Source organism: Dromaius novaehollandiae, chromosome 1, assembly GCF_036370855.1.
Source record: "Dromaius novaehollandiae isolate bDroNov1 chromosome 1, bDroNov1.hap1, whole genome shotgun sequence".
NCBI classification, from domain to species: Eukaryota; Metazoa; Chordata; class Aves; order Casuariiformes; family Dromaiidae; genus Dromaius; species Dromaius novaehollandiae.
Window position 1 is genome coordinate 53,476,547 of NC_088098.1, and position 26,014 is coordinate 53,502,560.

The 26,014-nt window shown below is 55.1% G+C and overlaps 1 protein-coding gene across 1 annotated transcript; it reads left to right on the forward strand.

Annotated features, from left to right (window-relative positions):
* The first annotated feature begins 3,236 nt into the window (after positions 1-3,236).
* NPTXR (neuronal pentraxin receptor) lies at positions 3,237-17,582 on the forward strand. Its single transcript, XM_064512343.1, has 5 exons — positions 3,237-3,837; positions 12,892-13,114; positions 13,308-13,552; positions 14,190-14,369; positions 14,744-17,582. Exons 1-5 carry the CDS (start codon positions 3,304-3,306, stop codon positions 14,966-14,968), a joined length of 1,407 nt encoding a protein of 468 aa, XP_064368413.1. The 5' UTR covers positions 3,237-3,303; the 3' UTR covers positions 14,969-17,582.
* Positions 17,583-26,014: the final 8,432 nt, after the last annotated feature.

Sequence of the window (26,014 nt, forward strand, 5' to 3'; positions counted from 1 at the left end):
TGCAGATCCCAAAGGAAGAAGGATTGAAGGCTCCTGGTCTAAGCAGGAGCTGGAGCTGGGGCACCTGTGTAGGGTAGGTGGGTTGGCAGCTGCAGAGAGGTGCCAGTGAACCCTTTTGCCCCATCAGGGTGGCTCTGGGTGCACCCCCATGCTGGACAATTGCCCCTGGTGCTGAATCCCCAGCCCCAGAGGTCCCATGTTACCCTTCCCCTAGAGGCAAGCCTGTAAGCGGGACCTGTGCCATGGGAAGGCCATGCACAAGCTTGCCAGTTCTGGGGAGCAGGAATGGCTTTGAAACAGAAATTTTGGCAGCGTTGCTCTAACCCGTTTACGCAAGGGATGGGGGAGAGCAAATTTCTGGCTCCTAGCAAGGCAGTGGAGAGAGCACTGCGGGCTGCTGCGTGGGTTCGTGGGCATGCTACCCAGATAAAACTTTCCTTGTAAATGCCCATTGGGTTTGCCTGGATAGATATTTGCTTGTGTTGAAATGCATCAAACATGAGGGAAAGCGCTCTTGCATTTCACACATCTGGGTAAGGGGGGCTGTCCCCTTTCTTCATCCCACCACCCTGGAGGCCCCCAGGTGTGTGAGCATTGTGACTGCCCCTTTGGAGCAGCTACCAGCTGGAATTAATTGCAGAAGAAAGAAAATCCCTTAATTTCTCGCTCCCCATCCCTCTGGGCTGGTTCCATGTGCTGCTGTTAAAACCAGCTACTGTCATGAATCCTGCTCAGAATGGGTGTCCCCAAATCCCTCCATTGCCTTCTTCCCCCGGCTATCCCAGCCTTGCCCACAGCCTCACCAAGCAGGTTGCCACTGAGTATCTTGGGAGTGTTATTCATGGGACAAGGAGGCTACTCTGGCTACTCTCCAGTCTGAGTCATCACCCCCTGCTAAAATCTATTTTTGCCATGTGTTTTTCTCCGGGAAGAAGTTGCTATCTGTGCTTTAGGAACGGCAGAGGGGAGGCCCCTGCCGCATGGATGTGGCCCAGGCCCCAGGTGGAGAAGGCTCCTGCCTCACAGGACGCTGCATTCCCTCTGTTTGGCCCAACATTTCAGGAGCAGATGCTGGATGTTGCTTCCTGGGACGTCTCCGAGCCCATCAGCTCGTGGTTGACTGCCACCAGCGGGGGTGGCCCTGCTGAGCACCTTCTCCCCCATTGGCTTGTCCTAGCCAAGGAGAGCGTGGACGGTGCTCAGGCAGCTGGATCAGACCCCAAGTCCCAGCCAGCGCCGCAGCATGTCTCTCCGGCTCCTTTCGGTTGCTGCCGAAAAACATGGGCGGGAGGAGAAGGCTGAAAGTGGGTGGCCAAGCTGGGAGAAAGGCCGCTGCATGTGCAGCCATCGTGGCCTCAGGCACATCATTTAGTGCCATCTCACGGTGCTTGTAAGGCTAAAACCAGTGACACAGGGCAGGAGAAACCATCTCCCTTCCACTGTTAGGAACAGTCTATTTTAAAAGGTCAGAGCTCTTTCCTTTATGCCACAGGGTACAGGTTTCTATTTCACTCACACCCCGTACCTGCAACCAGCGCCAGCCTCATCTGCCTGCCCTTCAATGGATGCTCCCTCTTTCCTAAGCCTCCTCATAAAACATCCTCCTCTCCATCTCTCCTCTATCACCCTGAACTTTTCTTCCTCCTGTTTTGCCCCCGTCCCAGCCTGCTGGCGGGGTTACGAGGGCTCATCTGCTGTGCACATGCCGCAGCTTTCCCTCATCTGAACATGGCAGGCCCTGACGTGAGGATCTCCCCGGAGCCAGGCAGGGCGCAGTGCCAGCAGCCACCCCATGGCAAGGGTGGTGGTGCTCCGAGGCTGGCGGGGGGGGGGCAACCAGCTCCACCAGCAGCAGCAGCCCTCCCATGTCGGGTGGCAGCACCCACTGCCCAGCTCCCTCCTCCGCTCATGGGAAGCCAGATCTGCACAGTTTTTGGAGGCTGAGGAGACTTTTGTAGCTCTCACTCTGTTGCTACCCACTAAAACACCCCCCGGGGCAGGAGATGCAAGCTTTAATGGTATTTCATAGCCAGCGCCGGCACTGCTTTAAATGCATGTGCCTCCTCTTCCCTGCCAGCTAGAAAAGATTTCCTGCCATTACTGAGCAGAGCTTGAAATCGATTTTATTTGGTTGCTCTCCACTTCTCTGCTCCGCTGCTGTGTGCAGCTGGGAGAGCAGCAGGCCTGGGAAGGGGAGAGGGGACGGTGTTGCTCGTGTCGGACATGCTGGCTCACTGCAGCAGCGCGTGGAGCAAGGAGAAAGTGCGCCTTCGAAGCATCTTCTGTACGAGCGGGTCTATGATCAAGTGATGGGAAGAGTAATTGTACATGTTTATTCCTCGAACGGATGGCGTGGTTGTGCAGGGCCGGGGTGAGAGGAATCTTGTGGCTGCTCTCTCTATCGTGTCTCGGGTGCAAGAGCAGGACAACCACTTTGCAGCCCTTCAAAAAAGGCATTTTCTGGAGAGCTGGAAGGTTGGTAGTTCCACTTGCACAGGAGAGGTGACGCAGGAAAGGAAAGGAGCACGGCAAGCTTTGTGCAAGTCCAACAGAGCCGTGCTGACCAGTGGCTTGACAGCAGCTGAGAGCTGCTCATGGAGCGCACATGAGCACAGGGCTTTTACCCTCAAGGCTGTGAGGGCAACCTTACTTCCAGAGTAAAGAACTCTCAGTGTGAAATCCTCCTTTAAGCTGCCCACCTAGCTTGTGTCTGAGAAGGAGCCCGTTGCTCGCGGCCCATAGGTGCTTTTGCTTTTGCTTTCAGCGAGGTCAAGAGGAAGCCTGCGCCCAGGCTGCCGCCTCAGCGTGGGTCCCCATCCCTGGCCGCGCCAAACCCCATGCCAAGCCACCCTGCACCCGTGCATCATTTGGGAGCCCTGTGCCCCTCTGCCTGCCCCACGACTGCCCCCGCAGGGTGCCCAGGCCCCAGACCCCTGGTCCGGGGAGTGATGCCCGGCGTGCGGGGTCCCAACGGTGACACGGCTGGGGCCGGGCTGCCCCAGCGAGCCGGGCCTTGGGGCGGCGGGCCGGGGCCGGGCGCGGCGGGGGCGGGGGCGGCCCGGCGGCGGCGGGGGCGGTCCGTGCCGCGCCGCCCGGCCCATATAAGCGCGGCGCGGCGCGCCGGGGCCCTGGCGCCGGTGCTGCTGCCGGTACCGCAGCCTGCCCAGCTCGGCCCGGCCCGGCCGCCCCCCTCCGCCGGCTGCCACCCGCGCCGCCGCCGCTTCGTTTTCTCGCCGTCTGCGGGCTCGGGCCCCCCACGCCGCTGCCACCCTGAAGTTTCTGGCGGTGCTGCTGGCGGCGGGCATGCTGGCTTTCCTGGGGGCCATCATCTGCATCATCGCCAGCGTGCACCCGGCGGGCACGGCCGCCCCCGCCGTTCCCGCCGCCGCCGACAATGACTCCGCCGCCGCCGCCCTGCTGCCCGCCGCCGACAAGGGGCTGGGGGCGCTGCACGGCCCCGCCGAGGCGCTGGCCAGCGCCGGGCCGCGGGTGCCGGGGCCGCCGCCGCTCTTCAGCCGCTTCGTGTGCACGCCGCTGAGCGCCGAGTGCCCCGGCCCCGCCGCCGCCGGCCCCGAGGAGCTGCTGGCGCTGCGCAGCGCCGCGGCGCAGCTGCGCCGCACGGCGCTGGAGCAGAAGGAGCGCATCCGCATGGACCAGGAGACCATCCGCGAGCTCACCGGCAAGCTGAGCCGCTGCGAGGGCGGCCTGCAGCCCGCCGCCGGCCTCCGCGCCGCCCCGCGCCCCGCCACCATGGGCCACCCCGCCGACGAGCCGCCCGCCGTGCGGGAGCTGGAGGAGGCCGTCCGCGCCCTCCAGGACCGCATCGACCGCATCGAGGTGCGGGGGGCTCCCGGGGGGGGGGGGGGGTCGCTCCTGTGCTACCAGACCTGCTGCCCCCAACCTGCCCGTCCCCCTTTTGCAAAGCTCCCGCTGCCTCTGCCAGCCTCCGGGAGGGTTTTTCCCCCTCTGCCACTTGCCGCGGGCTCTGTGGAGGGACAGTGGCATCCCTCAAGGTTGGCCCCGACCCACTCCCCGCTTTCCCCCAGCCTGTGCCTGCACGGGGCACCTCACTCTCCCCATAGCCCCTGCGAGGCCTCCGTGGGAGGGAGGGTAGCAGGGAGTCCCCTGCCACTGCCCTTTACAGAAAGGTAAATCGCTGCCAGATCCTCCTGAGGCCATCCGTGGGACTCCTCGCAACGTAGAGCGCCACACCACCTGGCATCTCGTGCTCTGCCACACTGTGTCCCTGCTCGTCCCTGGCGTGGCCGTTTGGCGTGGGCCCAGCAGGCTGAGCTGTGGCCCGGCTGCGAGCGAGTGACAGCAAATGCTCTACAATGTCGCCTGCCACCGGTCCCATCCCAGAGCGTGTGTGTGTGTGAATTGCTTTGGGCTGCTGCGGCCGCAGCAGTCAGAGACCTTGGCAGTGTGCTCAGTGCCTTGATTATTTGGTAAAATGAGGGTTTGCAGGGAAAAGCGGCATCTTTTATTGGGAGAACTGGTATGCTTGGTGGAGAGGGGTTGGTGGTGGGAATGAGCACGCTTCTGAGCACAGCAGCCCAGTCCTGGGTCTCTAAGTCTGTGAGAGCTGGGTTTGCAAAATATGTCTGGGATAATAGTTTGGATATGTGAGTCCCAGCAGGGGAAATCTGCCTGGTTTTTCTGGTGGTGTTTGCTCCGGATGTCCTGTCTCCCTCGAGGATGGTGTGTTGTCCCTCTGTGCCCATAGGTCTGCCAGGGGTCAGAGCCACCTGCAAGGAGCCTTATGCATCCCAAGTCTTGAAGCTATCAATCTTCCCGCTTGGCTCTGTTGCCCTGTCCGCTTCTCTCCATGACTCCCAGCCCTGCTGAGTTGGGAGGGATGTTGGGCAACATCTGCTGTGGCCCCTCTCTGCTGGGGCAGAGCGGCATGGTCATGGCCCATGTCTTCAGTGCTGGTTTTGCCCTTCTGCCCCCCTCACCCAGGCGCATGGGGGCAGTAGCTGCTGGTCATGGGCTCCCACAACCAGAGCCCAGGAGAGGGATACACCTCTGGGGCTTCGTGCTTGGCTCTTGCCACTCTTTCCTGCCTCCTCTGAGGCCACAGTAGGAAAGGCTCCAGTAGGACCCTCCCAAGCCTTGGTCTGGCTGTGGGCCCCCCAGGGACCCCTCTGACTCAGGCTATATGTTGTATATCCTACATCCTGTCCTTAGGAGCCCGCAGTGGAGCAACGGCCCCATGCCCCTTAGAGGCAGCTCTGGTGTCGCCCCAGCCAAAATGATGAGGTTGTTGAAGAAGGGAGCTTGGGAGGGTGGATGAGGCCTGAAATACCAGGCTGATGTAAAGAGTGTGCCTGGCCCTTGCCTTGTAACCCTTCCCTACCTGAGGGAGAGTCAGGGGATGGTCCCTTCCCTCCTGCCTGGGAAGGTGACCCCCATGCTGGCATCCCCTGGATAGGGGGCAGGATGGAGGCGATGGGGTATGTTATGGGGTATGTTGCAAGAAAGAGGCAACAAAAAAAGAAACCTGCAGACTTGGGCATGTGTATGTGCACAGATCTGGACATAAAATTCAGAGCCACTAAGATCATTTGTGTGTCACATGGCCTGAGAAACAAGAGGGAAGAGAGTCTTAGGGAGAGACGGATATTCAAATGAACAGATGTATGAACACACTTAAAGACAGGCAAGTAAACATATGCATGCACACAAAGAGATCAAGAGGGGAAGAAGTGCCTGTGAGCTGCTGGAGTAATGCATGCACAGAAATGAATACACACAGACGCATCAGGCATACGCAGGGAGAGAGGGATGTGCAACCCAGATGACAGAAATGCACAGAGACTCATGTAGCTAGACGGAGAGACAGACAGCCACCCCAAAAAAGCCCCTTCAAAGAACCTCCCCCCCCCCCCCCCCCGAATGAACAGATTCGCACAAGCAGGCTAACACAGCCAGACTGAGAAATGCACCCGCAGATGCATGCACAGACAGCAGACCTGCACATCCAGAAATGCAGACGGGCAGAGAAGAAAAAAAGCCCTCACATACACATATGTGTGAACGTGCATGAGGATCAAGCAACACACAGAGGGACCATGCCCAGCAGGGGTATGCAGGGCACATCATTTTGAACACCAGGAAATGCCAGGCTGGATGCAGGATAAAGCAGTTAGCGGCTCCCTGGATGTGCTCTGCCACCCTCCCCAAGCCCCGCTTCCAGTGCTGGAGGGGGCTGCATTGCCAATGAGCTACCCTGATGTGTTTTCTGCGATTTCTTGCAATTGCAGGGGGCCCTGGGCCTTGGGGTGGAGGAGGGTGAAGTCACAGAGGCAGTAAGGAGATGCACAGCAAGGCTCGGCTCAGGGTCTTGCATGCACTCAGAGAGACTGTATGGCTTGAAGGAGGTTGCAAAGGGAAGCAGTGCTGGGAAGAGGCTTGTACGCACATACGTATGAGGAAGACAGCCGGCACGCTGCCAAAAATGTTGTCTTTCGTGTTGCCTGGGAGCTGAGGGTCCCAAGTGTCCTTTGCAGCAGAGATGTAGCATCTCGCAGCTCTGAGCCCTGCAGGCTTGGGAATCAGAGCAGCATGTCGCAGGTGGGCTGGACTAAGGCTTCCTTGGCTCTAGCCTGTCCTAACCTGCTGCCTGGGATGGCCTGGGGACGAATCAAGCCCTAGGAGGCCTGGCCGGGCAGTTGCACCTCGCCCCTGTGATGAGGGCTGCCCTCAGTGCATGCCGCTCAGCCCCACGCCGGTCGCGGGGAGGGAGCCGACAGGAGGCTATTGATATGATCTGGATGCTGTTAGCATGGCCGTACGCCATAACAAGATTCGTTGATGCTCTGAAAAACCTATTAAGTCGTTTTAGCCTAAATTTTCGAGAAGTGATTTAGCTCTGTCAACGCAGGGCGGCTGCCCGGCCGTCGGGGATGCAGGGGAGGGCCGGCGCAGCCCCAGCGGTTTAGCTAAGGCTGCAGATGAGGAGCGAGGGGAAGGTCGAGCATCAGCCACGCCGGTGATTCGTGTGCGCCGGAGGAGCCCACCCTGCGATGCGCAGCCTGCGCTTCCGTCCTCGTCACATGCAGATCGCCGAGCCCGCCTGGGAGGGGAAGAAGTTGACCATCACTGTTAACCTGAGGCTAAATTCAAGCAGGAACATTTTCTGCAGCCTATTTCTAATTCCCCGAGCCGTGCAATCTCCTGAATGAATTTCTCTTTGTTCCTTCTTCATGCACAGCGTGGCTGGGATTTTGCCTTCTGTTTTTTTTCTTTTTTTTCCTCTTTTTTCCTCCCCCCTTCTCTCTGCACACGCTTGCATCCATACACATGGGCATATCTTCTCGGCATGCAGAGCCAGGGAGTCCAGATGCTCCTTTTACGTGCTTTTAATTACAGCCGCAAATTGAAATGGAGTGATTTCGAAGTGGGGAGGCAGTCGCCTCGGCCCCGTTTACTCCACTCGGGTGGAGACGCCACCTCCCTCCTCGACGTCCGTTGCGGGGAGCGGGCCCCGAAAGGCACTGCAGGGCTCTGTAGGGGAGCCAGCTCTGACTGGGCAGTGGTGAGTTTGCTCTAGAAAGAACAAGGCAGGACTGGCTGCTCCAGCCGTGCTCTTACCCTCCCAGAGCTTCAAACACCCTTGAGAGCCCGTGTGTGCCTGGGAGGCTCTGCCAGGGCCTGAAAGCCCCCCGGCACGGCAGGTTTGGGGTCGGGGAGCCCTGGGGCTGTGGCAGGCACCTGGGAGCAGGCAGCAGCGCTTGGTCCTGCCCGTCCCGTCACAGAGGTGAGCGCTTGCCCGCCGGTGGCGGAAGAAAAGCGATGGGGACCAGATTTGCTAATGCATTAGTAAATGAGGCTTTGATCTCCTTATATAAATGAAAAGTGCATTTGCCTAACGACGGCTACAAAGTAAGCAAGGGCGCGCAGATTTGCCGCTTGCCGGAGCCCAGCTTTCCCCTGCCCCCACCACCCACCCCCACACCAGCCGCTGACATTTGGGCTGATTAATATTACCTGGCATGTTTCAATCTTTCTGCTGGCCAAAAAGCACTAAACGAGCCTCCCCCACACCCCCTGCCCACCGCGCCGGTGCTGGCGCCGCGGCAGATGGGGAGCGTGCCGAGCAGCCGGGGAGAAGGCGCTCTCCCCCGCCGGTAGGTTGGTGGTAAATAACAGCTGCACGATGGCGACGATCCGGTTTGTAAGAAACGGTGCGTCGGAAGGAAGAGCGGAGAAACCACAAAGGAATAGAAGGGAAAGAAGAAAAGTTACATGGAGAGAAGAAAGAAGAAAATAGAGGCAGACAGAAGAGCTGGAAGAGGGGGGAAAAAAGGAAAAGAAAAAGCCATCAGCCACTATTGAATAATGTAGGCCAGGCTGTCAGGGGCTAACAGGAGTGACAAAAGCCCTGAGTCTTTTTTTTCTCCTTATTAGTGGATGGAGCTGTGCATGAAAGCAGGGACGTAGGCTACAGACCCGCAGCCTGAGCAAAGAGCGCCACAGACGAGATCCCCGCGGCCTTTGCAATAGCTAGGCAGTCTAGGGGGATTAGAAAAGCTCTCGAAACCTGCAGCAGCAGGGTGAGTACGTGAATGGAGAGGTGAAAATAACTTAGATCTCACCTGTGCTGCCCCCCCCCCCCCCCCCCCCCCGCAAAAAAAAAGCAAGCACCTCTTTGATACAGCGCAGGCTGCCGTGCTGGGGAATTGTTCCTCCCCTGAAGACGTGAATCAACCTTTCCGCTTGCTTTTTTTCCCTTCTGCCCATCTCTCCACCCTGCTGTCTCTGTCCTGCTTTCTGAGGTCTGCGTGAGACCCTGCAAAAAGACAAGCAGGGAAAAAGCAAGCGGCAGGGACGCTTTGGACAGAGCCGGCAGCCCCCATGCGCCGGGGCTGGATCCATCTCCTGCTGTCTGGTATAATTGAAGACGAAACAGAGCCTTCCTGGGGGAGAAGAACAAGGAGGCAGCAGCTGCTGGCAGAGGGCAGCAATAGATGGCCCTAATAGGCCTCTCCCCTCGTGAAAGCTTGCAATCCCCTGCCTGCTATTGACATTAAAATGTCTTTTGCCCTGAGGGGACGAGAGGGAGGAACGTAGCGCAGGGAGGTGACTAAAGAGTGTATTCTTCTCCCCATCTCCATGCACCGCTGCTTTGCTGAGGGAGCGTATTCTTGTTAATTCACCTGTATGATGAAAAATCTCCCCCCACATGTTCGCTATGAGGCGATACGGGGTCCCGCTTTCCCCACCAGCAGCCCGAGCGCTTCCTTTGGCAGCACCATCAAAGGAAGGACACATCTGCCAAGCGTTTTTCCTCCTGAAGGACATGTTGTTCTTCGATACGGTGTCCCTGGCGTGGCTCAGAGAAACCCAGCGGGAGCAGCCGGCTTTTGCTTGCCGGTTTGGGCTGCGAGATGCCCCTCCTCGAGCACGAAGCTCGGCCCCGGGACTCCTGCTGCGGGAGGAGGACCGCTCACAAAACCCAAGCCAGAGAGGACTGACGTTCCCGCACGCCGCCTGCCCTATGGCACAGCCCTGCCGGAGGTTGGGCAGCGGTGCTCGCCATCCCTCAGGGAAGGGGGCACGGGTCTGCTCCCGCGTGTCCCCAAGTGCGACTCCGTTCTGGTTTCGGGTCTGCAAGGAGGCGGCTCTTTAACCGAGCAGAAGATGGCAGAACAGCAAGAGCCACAGGTAGGGAAATGAAGACGGAGAATTTTAGGACAGAGACATCCGTCTCTTTCTTTTTAACTGGGAGGATGAGTATTGACATAACTTACAAAGGCAGGTGGAGGAGGAGTCCCCTGAGTGCCTGGATCCTCATGCTGGCTGCTTCAGGCCATACAACCTCTTTCATAAACTTGTCACACTCAGCTTTACAAGTAGCTAAGGCTTTGCCCTCGCAGTTCCCGCTGGAAGGCTTTTCCGGATCCTCATGCTTCTCTGATGCTTGGCAGCTGCCATCCAATTCCCACCCTTGCTGTATCCCTGGCTGGTTCAGATCCATCCGTTCTTATGCCAGCAGGATCCTTCAGCCCTTCCTCCCCCCGGCACCCTCCCCCTGCCATCCTCCTTTGCAGTGGCTGTATGCTGCCGCAGCCATTCCCATCCCCTGGCTTTCCTCCAGGAGGACAGGTGCTCTGCCACGGGTCCCGTGTGAGCAGGATGTGTCCACGGATGCCAGGTGACATCTGGCTCCGTCACCTCCCTAGTAAGGTGGGTGCTGTTGGGCTCTCCATGCATGGCCACAAGCAAAAATCTCTAGAGATGGAGCTAAGGGGGGACTCTGTGAGGGGAGCGAGCAGGTGGCCGCAGAGGCTGTCAGGCCTGAAAAAGGTGCCGGTTTAGTAAGGGGAGCCACAAAATGAGCACACACAGCCCTGCATTATTTTTCTGTGTCTATTGCCAAGGTTGGCTTGGGACAAGCCAAGAGAGGCTTTCTCCCCATTCACCGCAGGTGACATGTTTCATGTGGGTAATCAGGTTTCAGCAGACCCCAGCAGAGCTCAGAGGGTGTTGGGAGCCTTCTTCATGCCCTTCCTGGCAGCAATTTGGAAATATTTGAAGTCCTCCTTGACTCTGGCTTGCCTTCCTTCCCCTCTATCATTTATGATAAATAGAAAAGCTTTGGAGGTGCGTCAGGGGTTTTCCCTTCTTGTATTTTGTATACGTTAACATCAGGTCTTGTCCATCCTGGAAAAAGATATGGAGAAGAAAAATAAAAAGCTGGAAACTCTTTGGACCAGACACATGGTAGAAGGCAGGATTTGTCACGTTGAGTTGGGGTTTTTTTGGCACTGTGTAACTTCTCTGCATAATTTTGGTGGAGAAACGTGACAGCACACACAGTCTCAGCTCCCCAGGAGATCCCCCACCCCAGTGGGGAGGAGAGCAAGGATGCTCAGTGACTGCCCCCCTCACTGCTGGGAGCTCACCTGCATTTAACGTGGAGGGGGCAATCACTGCGCAAAGCAGGCTTGCATGAGTGCAGTTCAGACTAGGGAGCTGAGGAACAAGTTGGCCAGCCAAGCATGGGCAGAGAGCTGATTGAAGAAGGTCTCCCACAGCCTGTGTCGTCAGCAGATACCCAGAGCGGGCTCGTTTGTCCCAGCTGGGCATGCTAGTGAGTCCCTGCAAAACTTGCATGAGTTCGATCATGGTTCATGGAGGCACATAGAAGTCCCAGGTGTTCTGCTCACTCGTGCCTGCTCCCCCACCGGGTGTCCACCTGGGCACCGGGGCTCTTCTGGTTGAGCAGATGATCCTCATACGGCAAGGGGGACACTGGCAGCATCACAGCCACTTAGGACAGTACCGGCCCTTCTCCAAGCTGGGTCTTCTCCCCGATATCGTCTTGACAAGTAAATACCTCAGCAGCAAGCAGCCAGGAACCACAAGTACAGGTGATGCTCTCTCAGGCCAGCTCTGAGGCCACAGCCACTGTGGCATGGCTGTCCTATCCCTTCTCACCCACCCTCCACACCACTTGAGAGACTCTGCTGAGCTTCCCACGAGCCACCTGAAGAGAGACACCTTCTTCAGAGGCAATTCTGTGAGAGGAAGAAAACGGGGCCCAGCATGGTTGCGGGCCCTGAGGCTCTGTCTGGGGCAAAGAGCAGAGTATATCTGTTTTGTGTGGTCAGTGATCCAAGATTTGGCCTGGAGAAGGCACTTCTTTCCTCTCCCTTGCTTGGGACCTGAGAGCTTCAGGGAATTTTTGCCTCCTTTCACAGCCGGAGGGGATGCACACCTATCCAGAAAGCAGGGACGGCATCACTTCATGTCCTATCAACAGTGGCAAGGCCACATGGGGGAACAAGGGGAAGGTTGTGCCGGAACGGACACACAAACTCCCCTTAATGCCCAGAGCAGCGGTGGTTTCCCATCCCTTTTGGAGACTCTGGCTCATAAAGGAGGCAGCCTGGGGGGGAGACCCCCTGGTTATGCCAATACCCCCAGGCAGGGCCCCCACTTCTCTCTGAGCCCAGCACCAAGGAGGCTGGGAGCATCATGGCCCAGGCACAGAGGAGGAGGGAGGGCTGCTATTTCTGGAGGAATGCCTGGGAGCTGGGAGTGTGGGCGGCCACCCGCAGCACCAGCTGCCAGCATGCCAACTGGCACGCCAGCCAGCCTGGCACGCTGGCAGGGAGGTGGCTGGCCACCCCAGCCCTCCCTGCGCTCCCCCAGGCTGCCGTGCTGCCCAGCAGGGCTCTGCCAGCCGCCCGGGGCTGCAGGCACCGCTGCAGGACACATCTAGGACACACAGGGGTCCAGGCAGCAGAGGAGCCAGCACAGGGATGTGGCAGCACCTGCCATGGGAACAGGGTCAGCTGGGCCAGCATCAGCCAGGGGTTTCCTCATCCCCCTGCAAGCTCCTCCGCTGCAGCAGGTCAACACATACGCACGTGCTTTGCTGCAGGGCTTGCAAAGGGCCACCTGCTCCCCTGCTTTCTGCCAGCCGGGATAAGGTCTCCCAGCAAGCTAGTGGCTAAGGAGTGGGTTCTTTGTACAATGCAGTAATGGCTGGACATGTCCTCGCCAGGCTCCTAAAACAGGTTTTGGACTGACCAAGGGAGAGGCATGGGCTGGGTTTCACCTGAGGGAAGACCTGCGCTCCCATGCGTCCCATCCTTGCTCTGTCTCTGAAGCAGGGGAAGTCATTAAAAGTAGCCGAGTAGCCAGCTTCATTTTGTAGGGAAAGGCTGCAATGAAATAAATGGGGGAGTTTAAAGATGAGAGGCTCTCAGAGAAGGCTCTGCTGATGATGTGAGTGGTTCCAGAGTTTTGGTTCCAGCTCTCTCTACAGCGGTCCTGCCTGGAAATTTCTCTTTTTTTACACCTTTCTGCTAATACCATGCTGAATTTTCTTCCTCCTCTCCTCCTCTTGCCATCCACCCACTGCTGCCCCGAGTGCAGCAGGAGCTGCCAGCCCGGACGAATGCCTCGGCGCCCACCTCCCCGGCGCTGACCCGAGACGCACTCCATACCAAGATGGAGCAGCTGGAGGAGCAGCTCCTCTCCAAGATCCTGACGCTGCAGAAGGAGCGCCAGGCGGCCAGCAGTGACCGCAGTCAGCAGCAGCACAACATTGAGAAGGAGCTGAACTCCCTCCAGAACCGGGTCACCGAGCTAGAGCACGGTGAGTCCTGCAGTGGGGCGCATTTCCCGGGACCTATGTGCCCACTCTGCCCTCCCATGTGTCACACAGGGCTCAATATCAGCCCTTGGGCCCCTCCTGAAGGTGTACGTCTGCAGGAGCAGCCCCTTTGGCTACCCTGACCCCAGGCAGCGGGCGCTCACTGTCCTCTCTTCTCCCCCTGCTTGGCTCGCAGGGCCACCAACCTACAGCCCTCCCGATGCCTTCAAGGTCACCATCCCTGTGCAGAACAACTACATGTACGCCCGCATGAAGAAGACCCTGCCAGAGCTCTATGCCTTCACCATCTGCATGTGGCTGAAGTCCAAGGCCTCGGGTGGGCTTGGCACCCCGTTCTCCTACTCTGTCCCGGGGCAGGCCAATGAGATCGTGCTGCTGGAGTGGGGCACCAACCCCCTGGAGCTGCTCATCAATGACAAGGTCAGCAGAGCCGGGGCATCGCGGGTGAAGGATGAGGCGTGAAGCTCCTTCCTTTGTCTCCTTAGTCTTGACAGCTTTCCCAGGCCTGGTCTTCATCACAAGCAACCCGGAGGGGAATGGGTGCTTCTGGGGGTCCCTCAGGTGTAGCCAGGCTAACTTGTCTCCCCTCGAGTTACCACACCTCAGCTGCCCTCTAGTCTGGTTTCTGTTGTCCTGCGTAGCAAGAAACTTCCCCCAGCTCAGGGAGGGTGAGGCCACCTTGAATTCGCTCTACGTGTGGTGGGATGAGAGCCAGCACATGGTTCTGTGAAGTGGTTGACATGCAGTATTTTAGCCCACAAGGCAGCAGCGGGGTCTGGCTCTGTTGTTTGCACTGCTGTGGGCCACAGAATTAGCTGCGACAGAGCTGGGACCTGCATGAAGGAGCGCGAGGAAGAGCTGGGAGGAAGGGGCAGAGAGTTGGAGATGAGGAGGGAGTAGGAGGATGGGGAATATGGCCCAGGGTAGGGGGGGTTGAGAGGGAGAAGCAGCAAATCTGGGGGTCGTTAGACTTTGGGGTGCTGTGGTGGTGGCCATGCCCGACGGCCTCCCCTGAGAGGGGTGCCTGAGTGCCAGGCTCTGGCCTTTTTGCTTGCAGGTTGCCCAGCTGCCACTGAGCCTGAAGGACAAGGCCTGGCACCACATCTGCGTGGCGTGGACCACCCGGGATGGCAAGTGGGCAGCCTACCAGGACGGCGAGCAACAGGGCGCCAGTGAGAACCTGGCCTCCTGGCACGCCATCAAGCCCCAGGGGGTGATAATCCTTGGCCAGGAGCAGGTACATGCTGTGCTGGCCCTTCACTGCAGTCTCTAAGGCAGGCCCGGGGGGGCAGGAGCCCTGGGACGCTCTGGGGTTGTGAGCCTCACGTGGGGGAGCCCCCAAGTAGAGCTGCGGTTTGGGGGCAGGAGCTCCCAGCATGGGGTGCTGCACGGGCAGCTACCTCCACGCTTGGGCGAGGGGCTCTCTTGGCCAGTAGCCCGTCCTCCAGATGGGCCGTGTACGCTCGTCGTGCTCCTTCTTCCCCTTTGTCCCTCTCCTCCTCGCTCTGCCACATCTGTCTGTCCACTCCCCTCCTTGCTTCTCACTGCTTCTGCCCAAATTGCTTCTTTCCCCATCTCCTCCTCTCTCCTGCTCTGTCCTCTGCCCTCCAGGACACGCTGGGCGGCCGGTTTGATGCCACGCAGGCCTTCGTGGGGGAGATCGCGCAGTTCGGCATCTGGGACCACATGCTGGCGCCAGCAGAGATCCTGGCCATGGCCAACTGCACCTCCCACCTGCAAGGCAACGTGATCCAGTGGGAAGACCAGGCAGTGGAGGTCTTCGGGGGCGCCGGCAAGGCGAGCTTCGCGGCGTGCGAGGAGAGGATGAAGGCGTGAGCAGCCCCTCGCCCCCACCACCCATGGGAAGGAGCACAGCAGCAACCCCCTCCCCATCCTCCCGGCTGCCGAGGAAGGGGGCGGAAGGAGGCCCCTTCCCTCTCCCGCACCCACAGCCGTCCCAGCGCCGCTGCAGCCTCCTGGCGAGCGTGGGGACCCCCGGCCGGGCTTAGGGAGGAGCCAGGCGCGGCCCCCGCACCCGCATCCCCGCAGGGGCTGGCGGGTGACGCTGGCGCACCGGGATGGGGAGGCCCTGGGCAGCCTCTCCCTTGTCCCCACGCCAAGCGCTCGCCTCGCTCCCCACCGGCTGGCCTCTCCAAGAGGACCTTGCTGTACCCACTCCCCACAGCATGCCCGGGTGCGGCCGGGCTCCCCGGCTCAGCGGCCCCAGCACGCCCCAAGCATACCTTGCCCCCCAAAACCATGCGCCACTGAGGGCCAGCATAGCCCTGAGGATGGACAGCACCCGGGAGTGTGTTGGGGTAACCATACTGGTGTTGGGGGCACCCAAACAGCTCTCCCTCCCTTTGCATTGGGTTATTTCATGATAGCAAAGCTGCAAGGTCTAGCTGCCCCTTTGGTGCCCGGGGCTGGCAGCCTGCTCCTGTGGGGAGGTGGTGGGGCTTGCAGCAGGTGCTGACGCAGGTGGTTTTAAGGATGGGAGTCCAAGGTGAGGTTTGTTCTGACAGCAGGTTTATTTTAAGGAGTAAAACAGCATGCTCTGGTCCACGAGACAGAGGCCTTGGCTGGCCAGGGGAGACTGGAGAGCTTTCCATCATAAATCAGGACTGGGATGTGGAAGAGCAGAAGACGTAAGGAGCTGGGCATATAACTGCTGCTGGGCTGCTAGGGAAACCCCAGCCTCCTTTATTTATTTATTTATTTATTTATAGTTGTTGGTATAACTCATTTCCTTCCTCTATTTGACTCCAGCAGGACCCAGAGACTTTTATCTGCCCCAAGCACTAGTTCTAGTGGGGTGCCATCAGTGGCCTCAGGTGACCAGATCCCCCAAACACCTGCCATTTATTTATTTATTTATTTTTAATGCCCTGATATTCAGTTTTGTGAGCCTGTACTTCAAATAAGCCTAAAGGCTTAGCCGTGAACTGTTCAACAGAAGCCATCAGCATATTCCCTACCTTCCCCTTCAGCTCTCCTTCTACTGCCCCATTTTTCAAATGCGTATAGCTTCCTTCCCTGGGGAAAGCAAGTGGGACTGCTCCTGCCATGGGTGGCAAAGCTGATGGCAATCCTGTTAAGAAGCTCGTGTTCACTAGGGCTGTATATATCTAATTGAAAACGTCCATGGCCAGGGAGTCAGTGAACGCTGCTGGTTCGTCCGAGTGTCATAAACACAAACCTGCGTGTGGATGTTTGTCAGCTGTCGTGGCACTGGCATGAAAAAATGAGAGTATCAGGCACTGCGGCCCTCCTCACCTGCAGCCTGCTGGCTGAGGTGGCCAGGAGCACTGCGCACGTCCCAGCCCGCCGAGGCCATTTCAGTAGCTGCCTTTACAGCCAAAACAGAGAGGAAAAACAGATCAAACCCTGCCAAGAGCCATTGCCACCTTCTCCCACGTGGAGGGAGAGGAGCAGACGGAGCAGTGGAGTCAGCGTCTGGTGATGCAGAGAGCTAAACCCAGCGCTTTTACAGCTGAAGAGGAGCCTTGTGAGTTTTTCATGGTTTTTTTTTTTTTTTTGGTTTGTTTGGGTTTTCTTGGTATAACAGCCCCAGAGCAGGGCTGCGAAGGACCTTGAGATTAGGTGATCGTCCTTTTGTCTCAAGGCAGGGTGTCTCAGAGAAAGCTTGAAAGCTTTTAGCATGACTCATCTTGTCTGCTAGAAAGGTGTTAAGGAGATTTTGAAAAAAGAAAAAAAAAAAAAATCATCTCGTTGCCTTTCCACTTAATGCAGAGGGTGAAAGGGAGCCTTTGCCGCCCGGCCAGAGGAGGAATGGGCACCGTGGGGCCAGGGCGCCCTCCTCCTGCCAGGGAGGCGAAGGGAGGATTCACGAGGGCAGATCCTCCCCCGAGCTTATTCCTGTGCCTCCGTAGCCTGTACGCGGCACTTCTGCCCTGAGGGGAGTCAGGCTTTGGAGGCAGAGGGAGGCGATGCTGTGAAAAATAGCTAGTAGTCCTGTTGCCAGGATGCTGCTGTTTCTCGCAGACCTTCGTGGTACCCGTGGCCCCTCTTGGCTCAGCTCTAGCATGGCTGGTTGTTTGGGGGTTGGGGGGGGGGGGGTTATTTGTTTTCTCCTTCCCACCCTCGAAGGAGTGAGGCTGCTCCCCGTGGCCAGGCAGGAGCAGCCCGGTGCTAAGAGGAGCAAGAAGCAGTACTGCAGCAGTGTGGCCATGCCTGTGAGATCACCACCGTGCCACCTCCCACGGAGGGGCTCTGAGGCACTTCTGCGGTGGCTGGGGAAGCTCAACGGCTGGAGGAGACCACCGGGGAAAGCGTGTCCCCCCCCCCCCCCCCCGGGTGCACACAGCTCTGGTCATGGCACAGCTCTTACACGGAGTAAAGCCGGGCAAGAAGGGATGAGGAATACGATCCCAGCTGGAGGAGCCCCTCTGGCCCCCATCGTTTTGAGGGGTGACTTGCCTGTGGGGGGGGGGGGGGGGCTCCTTTCCTCCTGCCCTTGCTTCTGTCCCCTGCTGTGAGCTGCTCCTGGGCCCCACAGATGCAGGGATGGGGGATGCTGGTGGCTCACGGTAGCACTGAGATGGGGGCATTGGGGGGGGGGGGGGGCGGTCACTGGCCTTGAGCTAAAGGGACAAGGAGGGCAGGCTGAGATTTTCTTTTTTTTTTTCCCATGGAGTGCCTGATAATATGTTTCCGCGCTGTGTGATGTCTACATACGTGTGTGTGTGTGTGTGTGTGTGTGTGTGTGTGTGTGTGTGTGTATACCTTGGGGGTGGGAGGGTTATTTTGGGGGTCTCATGGTTGCTCATTTGGTGTCTGGCTTCCATTGCTCCCCGCTTCCAAAAAAGAGGTCCCACTTTGCACCGTTGGTGACTCAAGGCGATGGCTGCCCTCCCCGCTCGCGGGGAGGTGAAGTGGGGAGGTGGCAGGCAGCCAGAGGGGCCAGACCTGCCGCAGCATTTCCAGCATCATCCTCGAGTCCTTTCCCTCCTCTCCCCAGCAGCCAGTCGGGCCACCCTCAGCCCTGGGTACCCCATGCGAGGGCCGTGGGGCAGCTCAGCCCGGCCGGGGAGAGGACGCGGCAGGAGACAGGAGCGAAACATGACCATTGTGCAAAGTGGGAAACACCATGATTTTCATACACTGTGACTGAGATGAACCCCCCCCCCCCCACCCCGCTCCAAGCCGCTCGCTCGCTCGCGCTGTCTTTTGTACATTCGTGAAACGGGCCCCTGATGCACGCCTGTGCGTGTGCGTGCATGTAAACGTGGCGTATCGGGACAATTTCTTTTGTAAAGCTGATTGTTGACAATAAACATGGCATTTCTGTTTGAGCTGGCTGTGGGGCACAAGGTCTAGCCAGGAGCACGTGCCTGGCCGGCGAGGGCAGAGGAGATGGTCCAGCCCAGCTGGCGGTGGCTCGCCAGCCCCTCACCCTGCAGGTGTGCCTACCCTTCACTATCCTGCTGGAGGGAAAGACAGGGGAACCCATGGGATACCCTGACCAGACACATACTCAGCACTTCCTACCTGGGATGGATGGGTAGAGATGGGGCTGAAGAAATGTAGGAAGAGCCTAATCTAAATCAACTGTTGGATTTGCCCTGTAATGCTCCCAGGGCTATTGCCATTACTGCAGAGGGGATCATGGCATTTCAGTGCATAGAGAAGGGAACAGGCTCATCACTAATATTTTACTGTTGCAGCACACATGAGCTTCAGCTATGGCCAAAGGCACTGCTCTGCTGGGAGCTGGATAAACACTGGCCAGAAGGAAAGTCCCAGCCCCAAGGGGCCTGCAGGCTTTGCACAAAATACCTGATACTCAAGGAAATACAAGGACAGGCTGAGATTTTTATTTTTTTTTTTTTAATTGAGAGCAGGGAGGTCTGTGTGCAAGGATCAGCACATCCCCTCCGAAGCAGAAGCAGGCTCTGTCAGAGAAGCCAGACAAACTTTATCCAGGTGAACAAGGAGCAGACGGGGAGCAAAGTGCTTGTGGCCTGCCAGTGCTACAAAGGTGACCATCTGATGGAGCAATGCTTCCCCAGAAAGGGAGGAGAAGCCGGCTCCAGCTGAAAGCAGCACTTCCTTTCAAAACCAACCAACTCCCTCAGGGTGCCAGGCTCCAAAAAAGAGCTGCTGAACCATCAGTAAGAGCTACAGATAACGATGTGCTTAGGTGGGAAGCTTAGAAGCAATGCAGGGGTGAGCTTAAAGTCCTAGAGAAGGGAATCAGGTTGTTCCAGGTTGTCTGTCTGCCCAGGTTTGAGGAAGCAACCAGGAGAGCGGTGCCTCTGGTAAATGCTTCCCCTTTCCCAGGGGTGAGCTGGAGCCTGGATGCATTGTTCAAACACAGCAAGGAGTCCTTCTCCCAGGGATGCTCAGCACTCCCCTGCCGGGGTGCTGCGTGCTGTGCCTGGAGGGAGTCTGCAGGCCCCCAGCTGCATAGCCAGCATTACAGAAACATTGTTGTGGTGGCCTGCATATTACTGCCTGGAGGACCACCACTTGGACACCTCTCATCTACCTCCCCGCAGACTAGCGGGGCACACAGTCAGCTGCAGGGGCTTGGGGGAGAACCAGTCTGCAGGAGGAGGAACTCCAATCGCGATGCTGGAGAGCAGAAATCAGAAGAAACTGTAGGTCAGAGCGTGATGTCAAGGAGCTCATGTGGGCTATAACTCTCATTAAGCATTACTAATGAGCTACTGACCTACCTATATACAACCTGGTTTGCCCTAGGATGAGGGCTGCAGGCACAATTCTTGGAGCAGGCTATTCTAGAGCAACCAGTGTCCAGGCCTGCACAAAGCTTTTTCCCCTCAGTGGGTTGCGTTTCTCCTAGGAAAGGCACAATCTCACCAATAATTGAAGAAAGTAGAGCGTAAAACTGGAACAGCTAGTTTTCCCCAGGGCCTTCCCCTTGCAGAGATGGTAGTGGGGACTCCTCTCTGTGCCAGAACTGTCCCCTGGCTCCCACTGCTCCTTCTGGGGAAAATTTTAGCCATTAAACAAAACCTGTGGCTGTCACCTTAAGCCCTTTGGCACATCTCCTCGAGGTTCTCTTTTTTAAGAAAAAATCTGAATACATGCTTCAGCAGAAGCATATGCTCATGGACTTTGCTGAGCTGGAGTCTGACTCCCACTTCACTAGGAGGAGTGGGTTCAACATGTAACCCCTGCTTGTACACCTAAATAATAGTGGAATAATCAGGACATCCACCTTTTGGAAGAGGAATTGTCCAGAATTACTGCTGGGATCCCAAACTTAAGCAGAGGTGAAATAAAGGGGCACCAGTTTAGAAAACTCTCCTGTTGAGGTGGCAGAAACTCTCCATGGGGCACTTAGAGGCTGATGGCCAGGGCAGAAGACCTACAGGAAGATAAACAGCAAGGGAAGGATGGAAACAGCCTGGCCACTTCTGTAGGGTACCAGCAGCAAGCATGTCTCCTCCTGACCCCAGAAATCCAGCCCACAGTGAAATCTGTACAAAAATACCCTTGAAAAAGTTTTCTCTGTTTTTGTTTTCTTTTGTTTTGTTTTTTTAAGTGGAGACTAGAGATGCTCAGGCAGGGACTTAAACCCTGTAGTAGAATGGGGGATAGAGGAGGACTGACTGATATAATTTATCCAGACATTTTAAAAGCTTATGGCAAACTCCTCCATATAAGGCTCTTAAGGAAACTAAGTCATTACGTGGAGATTAGATATCAGTCAAGAGACGGAAAATCAAGGGTAGGCATAAATATTTCATTTTCAACCTGGAACAGGTTGACCCCAGTGCTGACACCCTGTGGGTAGCAGTGGCTGCTTGTTACTGATCTGGAGTAGAACAGAAGAGAGAGAAGGTATAATTTTTTGGTTAACTGCGTCCTGCAAGAACTGAAAACCTGCAGCAGGGTTTAAAAAGCCAGTTGTTCAGAGGAGATGATAGGAGACAACAAATCAAAGGTGTTGCTGCCTGGAAGGAATAACTAAGGATTTGCACATATTGCTGGCTATTAAATTAAACATAGCCACTTAGTAAAAGACCTGAGTGTCTCTAACGGCATTTCATTGAAGAACAATGCTCCATGTGCAGCAGAGATAAAGAAAAACAAAGTCATTCTTAAGATTGTTAAAGAAGGAAATCTCAAAAAAAAATTACACTGAGAATGTTCTGACACTGTGATGTGTGCTCACCTTGGATGCTGTGTTGTGTCCTGGATATCCCTTCTCAAAACAAAAAAAGAAGGGGCAGGAGGAATGAAGGAATCCCTAGACCTGAAAAGAGCAGAAGCAATAGCACTCTCCCGAGAAGCAGACAGGACTGGCAGTTCAAAGGAGGGCTGATGTATGAGGCAGTGGTAGAGGGAGACAGACCAATGAATGCACCAGAGAAAACTTCCTGAATATTTTTATATCCCCCCATTAAGAGGATGTTCAAAGACAACACATTTTGATGGAATGAAAGGGACAGTTGTTTTCCTACTAGTGCTTTGCTAATCTCTGAAACTCATGGCCACAGGGTTTACCGCAGGCCAAGACTTTAGCATGACTCAAAAAACAAAAAATCCAAAAAAAGGGATTTGGCGTACAGAGAACACACCAGCTCAGACACAACAACTGAAAATATTCATGCCTGAGGGCTTAATTAATTAGCAAGTTGAGAAGATGCTGCAATTCCCAAAGCCCTCCAGCCCTGCCTGGCTTTCTGGAGGGCATGGTCAGCACTGCGGGCTCTGCCTCCTCCGGGACACCGGCCTGCCGAGGGGGGCAGCTCCGGGATCCCCACATCAGGGTGAGCTTTGGGGAGCTCCTGCAGCTCCAGGGCTGGGATGCTCCCCCATACCAGCTGCCTCAAGCTTCAGACTTGCTGGTCACAGCTCTCCATGCTGTATCAAACCAGCCTCCCCCTAAACCAGGTCAAACCAGTCTGCGCTTCCTCCTCAGGAGGTGACCCACCAAAAGCCCCATTACCTGCACTGCCCTAGCAATGGGGGGCCGCCTTAATCGCCTCCTTGCACTTCTTCATCCTGCCAGGAGCCTCCTCCGCTTGCTCCCAGAGCCAGGAAAGCTCATTAAGACTCGTGCAGCACTCAAACAGGGAACGCGCCATGCTTCCAAAGCATCTGCCAGCAGAAACACCCCCTACTCGCTGATGCTATTACTGCAGTAGTGGTAGTAACTGTTACTAGAAGTAGTAATTGATAATATGGGGTGCACTCAGGCTCTGCAGAGCTTTGCCCATTGCAGAATGATCCCTCCCCAGCAGAGTATGTGATCTGGCCATCACAAAACGGCTTGCTGTTTTCACTGAAGCAGCTGAGAACCAAATAAAGGGCCAGACCACTTTCCATCTGTTCCCGTACATCAAGGGCACTGATTCACATCAGCACCCTGCCTACCTTCCTTGAGCTCAAAACAATGTGGCCAGGCTCCGGTCCCAGGGAAACACGGCTTCGACATCCCTGTGGGCCTCCTGAGTGCTCATCCTGCCTCCAACGAGGCAAGACCATCTCACCCCCCAGGGCATGCTGCGGGACGGTCCTCAGTGTGCACCAAGCTCCTCACCTGGGTCCTTTGATAGCGCCCAAGGTCATGCACTATGAAGGCCTTCATGCAGAGCAGCATCCAGCCCCTGCACTTCAGCTGACAAGCAGGACAGTTTTATCTATTTTTTTTCCCCATCCTGCTGCTTCACCTCAGAGGGTAGATGAGGTATGTGGCTGAATGCCCTGTAATGGGCACCACCAGGGCCTGTGACCACAGGGAGGGTGACAGGGTCCCAAAACTGGCAGAGAAACCTGGGTCAACCTAATTTGAGAAGCAGCGGGAGAGGCCACATTCAGGAAAAGAGGGAATTTGAGGATCCCCTCCACTTGAAGAAGAGTCAACCAGTGATCTACTTTTCTCCTACGGCCAGGGATGGAGACCATCTAAAAGCACATGAAGGTACAAGCCCCGTGCCCACTCTCTCCTTCAGCTGATTCTGGGGTCTTTCTGTTGGCACTGGCAAAAAGCAGAGACTAACAGTCAACCGGCATTATAAAAAAAAAACCCACCATATGTGTATGTATATGTACATATATACACACACACACACACACACACACACATAAAATCTCACAATGAGCACTTACATTTCCATTTCTCAGCTGAGAAGTACAATAGACACCACAATACAATCTAACGGTGATGTGTGGTAAACAATTCTTATTTAATGTATTTCATTGTAACTGTCAAAGGCAAAGGGCTAAGAGAGTTCTAATTTGTCATTAATGACAAATAAGAAAGGAATAGTCAGAGCAGAGCAACTCTTATGTTTTGTTACAGATCCACAGATGTGAATTCAACCCTTGGTCTTAACTTGTGCTAAAGGATCACCTTTATTTACAGATGAGTGCCTGGCCATTCAGTATGGGAAGTAAAGAACGACCAACTTCAAGCTATCCATATATCTGTCTCTTGTACTAGTAGCTAGAGAACTGGTATGTGTTAGATTCATTAGCCCAATAAAGCTTGACTGGCCTCTGATTTTGGAAAGAGGAAGCCGACAGAAGCCCTACACTCATTGGTTCAGAAAAGAAGTGTCTCACATTTTGCCACACCACAGCAAATGAGAACAAGCCAACTCGATGCTCTCCTTCCTCAGGAGACATCTCTACTTTGCAGTCCCATTATATCACCCATCACAAACACCAAAAACATGGAGTTCCTAACTTTGGACCCTCTGGTATTTTGGTTCGGCTGTACTTTTTTTTTTTTTTTTTACCTTTAACCAAGAAGCTGACGATGAGTAATTCTTACAGTCTCAGCATATCCCTAGGGATACACTCCCTGTGGACACATTGATCAAAACCAAAGCACATTTAACTGAACTCAAAATCAAATGCACATGCATGCTCATGCGCACACACACACACGAAAACACCATCTCTCTCCAACTTAATGCTTAGTAGCAAAAGTGGGTGAACTACATAGAGATTAAAGCATTAAAACAAAAAAAAGAGAGACAGAGAATACGATGCTTGAAAGCATTGTATCCCTGGAGAGATTAGAGTAGCTGCCTAGAGATAAAGCAATGATGGAAAGATCTTCCTCTCAGAGATTCTTTTCCTAATTAGCTCTTCTGGAGGGGAAGAAAAAAATATCTCCCAGCCTTCATCCGTCTCCTAACAATTTTAGTGCTGTGCCTGCCTCATTCCAACAGGCCAATGATTGTGGAAAAGGGGAAGAAGGAATCAGCACAGACAACACAAGGGAATGCAGTTGTAAAAGAACAAGAGGGACAGAAGGCAGCATTTGATTTCTGTCACTGACAGCTGAGAAGGCAATTGAAAAGAAAAATAATCACTGCAGCATTGCCTTCCAGAGCCTACAGACAGCTCCAGTGCTGCCACTGCTGCTTTGTCAGAAAAAATGACCTCCACAGGCTCTAGTCAGATTCACTGTCATCTCTTATTACAGAGGAAACAATACCTCTTCCCTACAGATGTATAGCAAAAGCAGCAGTGGTGAGCTTGGATATTATGGTGAGGAAATCCTCATATACTAGCAAAGTAAGGAGAATGTCCAGCTCCTTCATCCCTCACTTTTTTCCTCCCCAGAGAGAAAGTGCTTCTTCTTTTAGTAGACAGACAGCAAAGAGGACATTTCAAATATATGTCAGCCAGAAGACCATATGAAAGATCAGGCCCATGAGCCATCCTGCAGGGCAAGAATATGCCCTGACGGAAACCTAGGCATCAGGCCCAACATTTGGAGGTTTGTGTAAGAGAAGTTTTTCACAAAGACCATGCTGAGAGAAGCGATGCCCTCAGTGGGCATGGAGTTAGTGTTATAGCAGCTGCTTCCAAAAGCATGATCTGTTCTTACCCTCTGAGATCTCAGGGTTATTTTCTCCTTCTTTCCAGTTGCATCAACATGAAAACATGAACTGTTGCCTCTCCCATACAATTTACAATAAATACACATAAAAACCTCAACTTCCCCAAACTACACCAATATTATTCTTGCTATTTAGAGCTACATGTAGAATCACTCTCAAAAATCATTTTAAATCAGAAGAAAAAATATTATGCTCCCAGGTATAAAATGGCTCAGATACTGGTGGGGCTCAGAGCTTGTCCTGTGCAGCCTGCCTAGCCAGAAAATGCATCTGAACTCTTTAGATTAAAAATGCTGGTCATGAAAGTCTCCTTGAAACCCATGCTCAAGCCTAAGACAAGGGACAAATGATCCTTCCTTGCTGTAAGAGACAACATTCTCTCCTAGGGGCTCCTAATCCTGCTCAGGAAGTGTCATACAGTGAGGGATTTGTCTACACAGAGAATTTATGAATGAACTGAGGTCAGAAAGCAAAGCATCAGATCAAATCTCTACATCAGCACTGACATTAACAGCTATTCTGGACTAGCCCCTGCAGAATAATTTATGTTGCAATCACTATTCTGGTCAACTTCCTCACACAGACAAGTCTTAAGTGGATGTAAATGGGCTTAAATTAAATAGGAACAAGTTTCTTATTTCAGCATAATAATGTTCACACATGAGTAATTTAAGAATAGCTATTGCATTTATAGTCACACTGTACCTCAGTCATATTAATTCTCCATTACAGTCAACTCTCTAAAGACCAGTGGAGCTATATTTTGTGCCATGGTGACACAGCTCAAGATCTACACTGTGAGCAGGTAGGGGAGTCTAAATAGGTCCTTCAAGTTCTTTGCCCATACCCACCTCTGTGCCTTTTCTCACTTGGCCTACTGTAGCTGAAAGCCAACCCTTGATCTCTCTCGCTTGTATCTCTCTTATTCTTCATGTAAGTCCTTTCTCCAATGCCACTTTTTTTGGTGGTTCATAAGCAATGGCCTGATACATGTCAAATTAAAAAAACGGGGGGGGGGGGGGAGGGT

What these genes read in the sequence shown, in the direction of transcription:
- NPTXR (XM_064512343.1), top strand. Translation starts at nt 3,304, where the DNA reads ATGCTGGCTTTCCTGGGGGCCATCATCTGCATCATCGCCAGCGTGCAC. An exon ending in GGTCACCGAGCTAGAGCACG is followed by an intron (nt 13,115 to 13,307) that starts GTGAGTCCTGCA and finishes CTTGGCTCGCAG; the next exon opens with GGCCACCAACCTACAGCCCT. An exon ending in TAATCCTTGGCCAGGAGCAG is followed by an intron (nt 14,370 to 14,743) that starts GTACATGCTGTG and finishes TCTGCCCTCCAG; the next exon opens with GACACGCTGGGCGGCCGGTT.